General features: G+C 34.3%; 1 protein-coding gene across 1 annotated transcript; it reads right to left on the reverse strand.

The window, feature by feature from the left end:
* Nucleotides 1-114: 114 nt before the first annotated feature.
* On the reverse strand, nt 115-10,640 carry atp6v1e1b (ATPase H+ transporting V1 subunit E1b). The gene is made up of 10 exons (XM_042511306.2): nt 10,504-10,640; nt 10,320-10,382; nt 7,884-7,949; nt 5,460-5,569; nt 5,155-5,221; nt 4,335-4,424; nt 3,072-3,140; nt 2,731-2,825; nt 2,541-2,628; nt 115-852 (listed from the first exon to the last, which is right to left on the reverse strand). Exons 2-10 carry the CDS (start codon nt 10,350-10,352, stop codon nt 790-792), a joined length of 681 nt encoding a protein of 226 aa, XP_042367240.1. The 5' UTR covers nt 10,353-10,382; nt 10,504-10,640; the 3' UTR covers nt 115-789.
* Nucleotides 10,641-11,234: the final 594 nt, after the last annotated feature.

The following is an 11,234-nucleotide window of genomic DNA, read 5'->3' on the forward strand; positions in this document are numbered from 1 at the left end:
ACAAACACCATGTGATAAACTCTAATGAATGAAGCATGAGTGGGAAATTAAAATAAAAAAAAGTACACATTACTCAGGAGTGACGATATTGTTTAAGCCAAGCAGAGGAAGTGATACTAATGATTTATATTTTATTATGTTGTACATTTCCACAATATAACATCTTTAGTTTGAGACACAAAAACAAACAAACAAAAAAAAAACAACCACACATAATTTAATCTGGAAACTTCATATACATACAGTGCACCCTCTGGAATGATATCACCCATTCGTGTAATTCTGAATAACACACATCAATAAATTAATTTGGAAAGGGCATGTACGGTCTTCAGATTTGTTTCTAGGATACCATCTGTTTTCTCTGTAACTGGTTGGAGCAGATATCCATTAGCAACAAAATGCCCCGACTTATATGAGGTTGGGAAGAGGTTAATGAAACTGTGACACGGATGCTGTGTTTGTCATGATCCAATTAGAGGACGACTTGTTAAAATCCAGCCAATCACCAGATCCCGTCATCCCTGACTAATCAGTGTAAACCGAGACCCTCGAAGGGCGAGCAGCAGAGTAAACGACTGTGCAGTACCCACGATGCACGTCTGTGTATGTGGAGCTGCAGCATCCATCACGTCCCTTAATGCACAGAAGAAATACAGGAATACATCACACAACAACGACTCTTTTGCACCAGAAAAATTCGTTTCACAGACAGAGGAATGACGTCTTTCATGAAAATAAAAAATAAAAGGATTTTTTTTTTTTTTAACTCTTATACAGAAGAGATATTTAATCCATAAACTTGCGATTCGGGTTGGCACCGAAGAGAGCCACTCGGATTTCCGGCATCATCTGCAAACACAGACACACATTGTTTATAAGCAGGGCTGCAGCTAAGGACTATTTTCTGGATTGTTTTCCTGATTTAAATGTTATGTGTTATATCAGATAGTAAAACACTCCCTTTACAATTTCCTAAAACCTGAAGTGACATCAAAATTCTTTTTTTTCATTTCTTTTTTGTTCAGAAGTCAAAAATCCAAAGATTAAGTCTTTAATTGTTCATCACAACTCGATCTATAAGGACACTCAAACAAACAAAAAAAAAATACAGTAGATGACTTTTATTTGTTTGTTTGTTTGTTTGTTTTGGTTTGTTTTTTTTGTGTATAATATATCTGACTTTTATTTAACTCCAAAAGCATTTTTGGGACTAAAAATTTATTTTTTCAATCTTCTCCTGTGGTTGAAAAGACAATGAGGGGGGCAGAAAAAAAGAAAAAAAAGACAACAACACAAAATATAACTACAGAATTAAACTAATTGTAATGGAAAACTAACATAAATAAAATTGATAATATGTAATAAGATAAGAAAGAGAGATATGAAAATGAGAAATGAAAAAATGAGGTGGTGGCAATTATAAATCTAAGTGACGAAAATATTAATAACAGTTATTGTAGCTTCTGTTATTATTCTAACTCATTGTATATGAGTTACAATAGATCATATTGTATATATGATCTATTGTTACTTTTGTGTTTGTTTTGTTTTTATTTGCTTTGTTTATTTGATATAAACTCAACACTTGATGTATTTTTCCTAATGTAAAGAAAGATGATGTAAAATAATACCAATCTAAAAGTACCAAATAATGAATGAATGGGTCTAACACACATACTGTATATACAAACATCTATTACTCCATTGTGTGACAAGTGGGGTTAGTTTTAGATCCTTATGTAGTAAATTTAATGTTCAGCTAACGTGAGAGCTAAACTAATCTCATTTAGTCAAATGCTTGTTAAGAACTGCACCTCTTGTTTAAAGAGGTAATTTAATTTTAGACCATTAAAAGCAATTTATATATTTATTTGACCTTGGTTTAACCAGGAAAGCCTCACTGGAAAACTTTAATAAATATACTGCTGTATCAGGTGCATAACAGTACTTAAGTAACTATAGTAAATTCTTGTTCTCATCTCCTCACTTTTATTTTTCCCTCATTTATTTATTGTTTTTTGGTTATGCTGATGCTGATGTGCCTATATAAGAGATGTAAATTATTTCTTTCTCTATTGTTTTTTATTCTCTCAATAATATAATTGTCAATAAAATTTCAATTTTTTCAGCAAGTTTGTTTATATAGCTCCTTTCTAGATCAAACATCACAAAGTGATTCACAATAAAATACAACAGCAAATACAGAGACACAATATTAAATTGTTTTTAAAAAACGCTATTCAGTGTGCCACTCACAGCTCCTCATATTTTAGAACTAAATTTTTGGTCAAATGAAAGCTACAGTAATTTAATTTCTGTCAAATCTAGTTTATTAAATCTGTTCTTGACTGCACTCCTCATTGAAAGAGGAACTATTTGAACCAGCATGAAGCTAACAGACAAGTCCTTTTAAACATGAGACGAATACAATGAGAGATAAAAGTAAATAAAGATCATTTTAATGCATTTTTTAACAAGTGTCAAGAATAAAAAGTATTATTTGAGACCGAAATTATGACTTGTCTGTCTTTTCCTACCTGCTGAGCCATGAGGTCCAGTCTGCTCTCCAGGGTGTTGGACACCTTGATCTTTCCGTCACCGTTGTAGATCTCAACACCTCCAGAGCTGAAGAAGAACATCAAAATAACAGAAATAACGTAAAGAGAAAAAACCCACTTGAGAAGTTTTCAGATGTCATTTTAACGATGTTAAAACTTTGCTGCTTACACATCTGGGGAGATAAAGTTGTCCTGGTCGATGCGGACCTCGATGTTGTTCTTCACAGCTGCTTTATAAATGGGAATATTCCTCTGAATGGAAGCCTGAAAGAGTCACAGTACAATTTGAAATTCAAATTTCAGCTGACTTTAAGGAGTTACCAAATATTCAAAATTATATTGATATAAATATACATAATAGTTCTATTTTTTTTAACCAATCTTCGGTTATGTCCTTATTTTTAGCTTTAAGTCTATTTAATATTCTAATTCCTTGTGGCAACATATTAAAGCTGAGTCTGAAATGGATTAATATATAAATGTGAATTTAATATAATCTAGTTTACTCACCTGTACAATCTGCAGGTCCTGTTTACGGCAGCGAATCGTCACTTTGGGCTCCAGGAGCTGATAGAAGCCCTGATATGACAGATTAGAAAAGGGTTATCAAACCTCTGCTCATTGTTTTCTTGATTGTTTTGTCAATAAAATAGTGAAAAATGCCGTGTGTAATTCCTAAAACTAATGCAGTCCAACACCGTGGTTCAATACTTCACATCGTTAACCAGCTGCCGGAGCCGAACTCCGCAGCAGCGATAGATTTGGTGTCTGGTCTAATTTTGCTGCAAGTGACACACACTGATGATGTATTTTGTGCTGTTGCTGTGGTCCTGTCCGAGGCTGCGCCTGTTTTGGGGCCTTGGTTGCGCAGATGCTGTGATCCTGCTCCATGCAACCTTCTACTGCCATTATTATGAGTCATGCCTCCACTATTAATATATGCATGGGACTCTTATCAACACCTACAATTTTTGCACGCAACATCACATGGTATCATAGAGTGCATTTAGTAATTTTATGTCCATCACTACTGTTATATATGTTATGCTATTGTTAGCATTATTGCTGTGCATCTCTCCCCCTCTCTCTTTCTTGCTCTCTCTTTGTCTTTACTGTAATTTAATTGTTATTTATGACATCTATTGCACGTCTGTCCATCCTGGAAGAGGGATCCCTCCTCAGTCGCTCTTCCTGGGGTTTCTACCATTTTTTCCCGTTACAGGGATTTTTGGGGAGTTTTTCCTTAGACGATGTGAGGATCTAAGGGCAGAGGGATGTCGTATGCTGTAAAGCCCTCTGAGGCACACTGTGTTTTGTAATAATGGGATTTATAAATAAAGTTGAATTGAATTGAATTGAATTGAATGATACAACAAACATTAATTGCGTGGTAAGTAAATTGGGGACGGTTGTTTGTACACTAGTTGTGAATAATTTTGGGAATTAAGAGGAAAAAAAATTGAGAAAGGGGTACGAATAAATACGTACCTACTCCTTTTCAGACACTAAATATTTTTTTTATTTTTGGTCCGAAGTAAAGTCATTCATTCATAACACGCAATTCTACTATTAAATTCCCGAAATTGCGTAAAACAAAATGACAGAAACACCTGTCAGCCTAAAAAATGATCACACATTTCAAATCAAAACCGTTTTAACGCACATCCAACAAAATGTGAACACTAGAACCTTCATGAAACAGGGATTTATTGCAGGGCCATTATTTCAGACTGCATACGTTTTAGCTCTGTGTACCCGAGAGTCTAAACTAACCTGTAAGATCAATCCGTCCATCAGAGCTGGATACCTGGCCTGGTCTTTTGCAACGTTAGCGAGCCGCTGGCGGGCGTCATTCAGCATTTCCTATGAGCACAAAAACACAAAGAGTTTGTATTATTTACAGACCGAATCATTCTCACGATCAATATCTCTCTCCTGTACATTAAACATGACAGTGTCACCACAACATACCTTATTTACTATAATATTGTCTAAAAATATATATATAATATATAGCAAAATATATATTTATATACATATATATGTGTATATATATGTATATATAAATGTATTGGCCATTTCTGATATTAATTCTCCAAATATGTATTTTTAGTGCTGTTTAACTTACCAAAAAAACCCCAAAAACCTTAAATTACTTTTTTAAATTATTATTTATAATGCTCAGATTGTTATCCAACTAGACAAACAAAAATCCTTCACCTACCAAAATATCGCACATCTAGAGGACAGTACTCTGAAATGCTGCAGAGGCAAATTATGAAACATGAACTTGAACTTCTTTGTGTTTGTCCCAGTGCTAAAAAATAAATAAATAAAAGTGTGCTGTGTGGTCGCTGTGTTTTTGCATAGTGCTGATTTATGTGGTCTTATGTTTTTTTTCTTTTTAGATGATTGGGTGGAAGATATGCATTTATATTGATATTTAACTTTGAATCATGTTGCATTTCAAAATCTATTCATATTTTATTCTTTTCTTTAGGTGACAAGCTTGTTGTGAGTTTCTGCATGTGTAAACCTTGTTTTTTTTTTTTACATTTAAATGTGCAAATAAACACAAGGTGCAGCTGCTCACCGAGATCATATCATCGCGGGACTTCAGCACCTTCAGCCGAGCCTGGTTCATCAGGTTTGACATTTGACTGTTGAGTAGACAAATAACACACACATTGGGTCCGTTTAGACTTCTGAGTGTTTGTTTGAAAACCTTTCAGACTGTTCAGGTTACAAAAGAGTCATTGTTGGACAAAGAAATGAGTAAATTAAATCAGGGAAACGCTGTGTCACACACACAGATATTTCTTTGTTCTTAAAAAAAAAGGGCAGATTAGGGAAGAAAGCACTTGATGTGTCCGGTGATTTTTTTCCGACATGACTCACATTTTCTTCTGCTGCTCGATCTGCTTCTCTTTCTTCTCGTAGTACTCCATGATCTTCAGCCTCTGAGTTTGGACCAGACGGCCCTTCTCGATGTTGAACTCTTCTTCTGCCTGCAGGAGGAGACACAGTTCACTCAGAGAATCGTCTCCCGTCATGTTTATGTGATTATTAGTCAGCTTTACATCGACTTTGCTGCTGCTGGTGGTCACGATACTAAAAGGTAATTTTTTAAGGTTTTAATTTGTGATATTAAACACACGTTTTTCACAAACTTTAAGAACAGGATAGATTTCAAATCAGGGTTGTGTAATTTAAAATCTAATACTGATTCCCAGTGTAATGCTATCATCGAGTGTCAGCAGCCGAAACGTTGAGTTGCAAGTATTTTTTATTGAGCCAAAGATTTTACATACAGTATACTCTTTTGTCAAGAAATATTTCAATTTACATGAAGAAATTGAAATGAAAAAATATATCTTGCCAAATATATCTTGTATTCATGCATTGTGATATATGTATTTTAATTTATTTCCATATTTAGAGTATTTTGTGTTTTAAGACTGAAGGCTGTATATTTGAAGTACAATTTACATGTAAAAGCCCAACTGGGAGAAAGAGTTTATAAATAAGCAATACCCCTTTAAAAAATAGCAACTGTATCATCACTATCAAATAATAAAAAAATAAATAAAAATAGATTCACAGACATGAAATGGATCATATAAAAGATGTAGGATTCCATTTTGAGATGTATCAGAAATATGTTAGTAAAAAGGAGAAACTTTTCAAATAAAAATAATATTTTAATTTAATAAAACAATGATAAAGCTTAAATAAATGTTTACATACTAAATAAAAGAGGCATGAAATACATCTTAATGTAAGGATGAACATAACATGAACACCTTCAAAAATAACTTTTAATCTATAAATATGGCACAACACTTCCTTCACACATTTAAGCGTATTTATAAATAACTAGGGTTGCAACTAAGGATTATTTTCATTCTTGAAAAGTCTGTGGAGTTGGGTTTTTTTCTTGATATTCAATAATTTCATAAAATAGTTAAAAATGCTTTTATTTCCAAATCCCAATAATATTACATTTACATTTTTTTTACTTATAAAAAAAGAGAAAAACAGAAAATCCTCAATTCTGGAAAGGTAAGAAGAAATGAAAGATTTAAAAATTACTATACATTTTTTGACTAAACTTAATCTTTAATATAAGTAGTCTACTTAACCATAAAAAACCTAATCATTCAACACTTCTAATACCACTGATTGACTTAATGGGACTTTTAGAATTAGAGTAAATGCTTTATTAAAGAGGCATGTTGATAATAACAATAATAATCATGACAATTATTATTATTATTATTATTATTATTATTCAATTCCAGAGATGTTAGTTATGTGAGGGGAAAGATCATTTCCAAAGACTTCAGGGGGTTCAGATTTTGTGAAATATGCCAGCAGACTCAGATATTTGCACTTACTGTGCTTTGAGCCCCTCTAGTGGTGAGTCTCGGTTATGACATTAATGGCAAGAAGAAGAAGAAGTGTTTAATGCAGATAATTATGATGTCACAATAAAGCTGACCTTTGACCTTTTGGATATGAAATGTCATCACTTCATCATTAGATCATATCAGATATTTGTGTGAAGTTTTGTTACAATTAGAGTAACAAATGGTCTTTGGTGAAGGCCAAACATGTGTTTTTTGAGGTCACACTGACCTTGACCTTTGACCACCACATTTTATCAGTTTATTCTTAAATTCAAGTGGACGTCTGTGTCAAATTTAAAAGAATTCCTGCAAGGTGTCCATTAGACATCGTGCTGACGAGAATAAGACGCATGCAAGGTCACAGTGACCTTGACCATTGACCACCAAACTCTTATCAGTTCTTCATTGAGTCCAAGTGAACCTTTGTGCCAGATTTGAGGAAATTCATTGAAACTATTCTGACGATGTTGTGAGACAGACAAGGTTACGGTGAATTTGACTTTTGCCCTTTGACCACTAACATCTAATCAGTTCATTGTTGAGTCCAAGTGGATATTTATGCAAAATTTGGAGAAATTCCCTTAAGGCGTCATTGAGATATTGCATTCAGGAAAATGGGATGGACAGCAGATGGACGGACAGACTTAAGCATAAAATGTCCAAAAACTACAAAAAGGTATTAATGTAAACATCCATTCTAGTCGCTGTGTGGTTTTACACATAATGACTGTTTTGTTTTGCACTGTCCCTTGTGTATCTTTTATTGAAGTTTATATTTTTAAGGCCCACAAAGGAATGGATTGTTGCAAAAAAGCTCAGTCATAAATGCTGTAGTGTGTGGCATCTTTTTATGGTACAAACATGTCAGTATGCAAACAAAAATTAAATTAAATAAATACTGCAATGATTTTACCTTTGCATCGATCTCTTCTGCCTTCTCATTGGCCTCCTGTTCAATGAAGGCCATCATGTGCTTGATCTGTACACAGGAAGAAGAAACATTAATGACAAAGATGACTTCCTCACAAACATACAATTTCTCCGATAACATTTGCAGGGTTTTAAACACACAAATCTTCATCATGAAGCATTAGAAGTGTCAACGTTAAGTATTACAAATTGTGCTGTTTCATAAATGAAACCCAGAGACGATTTCTCGCCCTGCTGCGAGCTCAGCTGCTGCCTGACCTTATCACTATGGCGAGGAATGTTTCTGCCGGTGGATGAAGTTTTCAGATACTTAAGTGAAAGTAGTAAAGCTGCTCTACAGCTGCTCCGTTATTTTGTTTGTGTTATTGTGTGACTTTGGCGTTTAAAAAGGTCATTTAGATTCAGCAAAGTCACAGAATAACACTAACTAACTAACTGATCAACGGTAAAACCAGCAGCTCCCGCATTCAGCGAGGTGAAATGACTGATTTTGTCAATGGAGACTCGTGTTTGATGAGAACTGAAGCTGTTCACCGCTTCCTCTTTGGAAGAGGCCGTCTGATGGAAAGGTACAGCTGTGAAAATACACATAATATAAGATACACTTAAACTCATGGATGTTTTTGGGTGGGACTATTTTTTTTAGGGTGGCTTAAACCTGTTTTGTTCTGGATCCCCTCCACAGCAGCACATTGCTAAGCTTCCATGTCGAACTCAAGCCCACTTCTTCAAACTGGGAGCATGGCGGTTTACTTGAGGTATCATAGTAAAAGTACTTGTTATGCTGTAAATTGTTCCCTTTGCAAGTTTTACTATGATTGTATGATGTTTTTGTATTAATATCACTGCTGCATTAATGTACATTTGCTTTTTACTGCTGTAGATGTTTAAGGATATGCTCATTTTAACTCCTTTAACTATGGGGCGCCCGGTGGCTCTGTTGGTAGAGCGGGCGCCCCACGTACAGAGGCCATGTCCTCGCCGCGGCAGCTGCAGGTTCGGCTCCAGCATGTCATCCCCCCACCTCTTCCCCTTTCATACTATAGCTGTTCTATCACCAATAAATGCAAAAAAAGACAAAAATAATAATCTTAAAATAAAATCTCCTTTATATACTGGTGAGTAGTTTAATCTACAGCGATGCATCATGTTCTATAAGATCATCATATTTTTGTAGCGTGGCTGTCCTGTAACAACTATGTATCTCTAAAAATTCAAGTTTTCATGCATTTTTCGGCTTTGTTTCAATGCCTTTTCCAATTGATCCATTGGGTTCTTCAAATTGTTTATTTAGTTTAATAGGCAGGAATTTTTTTTCAATAGAAAGGCCTAAAAGCACTCAATCCTTCAGTTTAATAATTAAAAGATAAATCTAAAATCAACAAATGTGAAGAGATACATGGTTTTAGATAGATAGATAGATAGATATACTTTATTGATCTCAAAACTGAGAAATTGGGATGTAGCAGCGCCATGCAGTAAGAACAGAGAATAAAGAGCACACATTATTAATAGAATATAAAGGAATATGCTTTAAAAAAAAAACTAAAAAAAAAAAAAAAACTAAGAGACTGTACATATCTACATATATACATGTGTAAAGTGTGGAACAGTATCTGAATAAATATAAATAGAAACAAAGTCAGCAGTGCAGAGCGACATGGAGCTAAGACCGGGGTTTAAAGCGCAGACAGAGGTGAGTTACTGTACAGGTGGATGGCTTGTGGCAGGAAAGATTTCCTGTATCTGTCCTTTCGACAGCGAAGCTGTCTTTCACTAAAAACCATGACCTGGACAGTAAACTAAAGGTGTGAGACAAATGTAGCGTAGTAAAAGTGCAATATTTGACTGCATAAAATTGCATTAAATGGGATTACATTAGTACAAGTACCTCAAATTTGTACTTAAGTACATGTAACTAGTAATAAACCCTAGACCTCTAACAAATTGTATGTGCATTTAACATATGCAGCAAGTTATTTCCAGTGTTTACTAATATTTCCCATTAAAGTGAGCAGACAGTGGCTCACTCACTCCCAGTTCCTCATCTGGTCCTGGCATGTGTTCATCATGTGACCATCTGGAAACATGACCCCCTCCATCTCAGCCACAACGTCCAACACAACACTGGCTTCATAAACGGCTGCATATTTTCGATTTCACCAACATTTTTTAGCACAAAAACCGCAGTCAAATACACTCTAAAACAACAAAATAACCAGCCTGTTAGTGTTGAATTCAATGCTAATCTCCTGCAGCTCGCTCAATGTCATTCTCCTCCACACACACGTATTACAACTAAAAAATACATTTTTTGGATGTTTTAGCAAGAAGATTAGTAGCTTAAGGAGTCTTTAAACATTAACTGAAGAGACACAGATAAACGGTGACATCTTTGAAGGTTAAAACGCTTCATTACCTGCTTCTGAACATCGGCATCGCTGAGCGCCATGGTTGCAGCTGTCAAAGATCCGCGAGGGCCCTGCGAGTAAAATATTTAAAAAAACACAAAAATGTAAACATCGAGGAAATAAATGAAAGCGTTAATAACAAGAAAATGATTTTGATTATGAACGAAGGGCATCAAATCGATTTGTATTTACCCCAAAATCACAGACGAGGAGGTATGAATTAAACACCGCAGTCGTGACTCGTAAAGATGTCTACGGAAGATCAGCTGATTTGCGACGTCACATGATGTTTACTTCCGGTCGAGCAGCCAATCAGGCGCGAGAGAAAGAGACGAGCTTATATCGATGAGGAAAAGACGAAAATTATAGGTTTTTTTCGTGATTTGCAGCCCGTTTTGTCATTATACTGTAATTAAGATATGTATTTTAAACTCTCTATATATGTTCTAATATACATTTGAGTTCTACAAATGTGTATATCGTGTTGTTTTTAACCTTTACTGACCGTTTCTGTAAATTTTAATGTGACATTAGGCACATCTTTTCATTTTATATGTTTAACATGCATAGATCAATAAAGTTATTGTAGGGTTATGTCATTTTTAAATTAATCTTCGTGTTATTTGTATAGCTTTGGTTTTAATGGGGTTTTTTGTTTGTTTTTTCCCCCCAGTAGATCAATTTGTTACTTTGTCATGAAAACTGCTTTGCAAATAAATGTTCTCATTCATATATTCATTGTTTTATGAAATATTTTTTTAAGATACTTTTATATATGTGACATGTTTTTAAACTTGATTATAAAACAAAACATCAATATTTTTTATTCATATGTTTTTCTTTAATTTAAATACAAGTACATTATATATTTTTTATAATATATTTCATATCACCCTGAACTGAACTTTTTTCTTTTTTTTTTT

The sequence above is a fragment of the Plectropomus leopardus genome, chromosome 22, assembly GCF_026936395.1.
Source record: "Plectropomus leopardus strain MGB_pleo_1.0 chromosome 22, ASM2693639v1, whole genome shotgun sequence".
Taxonomy (NCBI): Eukaryota; Metazoa; Chordata; class Actinopteri; order Perciformes; family Serranidae; genus Plectropomus; species Plectropomus leopardus.

Excerpts from the sequence above, each read along its gene's own strand:
- atp6v1e1b (XM_042511306.2), bottom strand. The coding sequence starts at position 10,352 with ATGGCGCTCAGCGATGCCGATGTTCAGAAGCAG. Across the intron at positions 7,950-10,319 it reads ATGCCGATGTTCAGAAGCAG|ATCAAGCACATGATGGCCTT; the intron begins GTAATGAAGCGT and ends TCCTGTGTACAG. Across the intron at positions 4,425-5,154 it reads CCCGCGATGATATGATCTCG|GAAATGCTGAATGACGCCCG; the intron begins GTGAGCAGCTGC and ends TTGTGCTCATAG.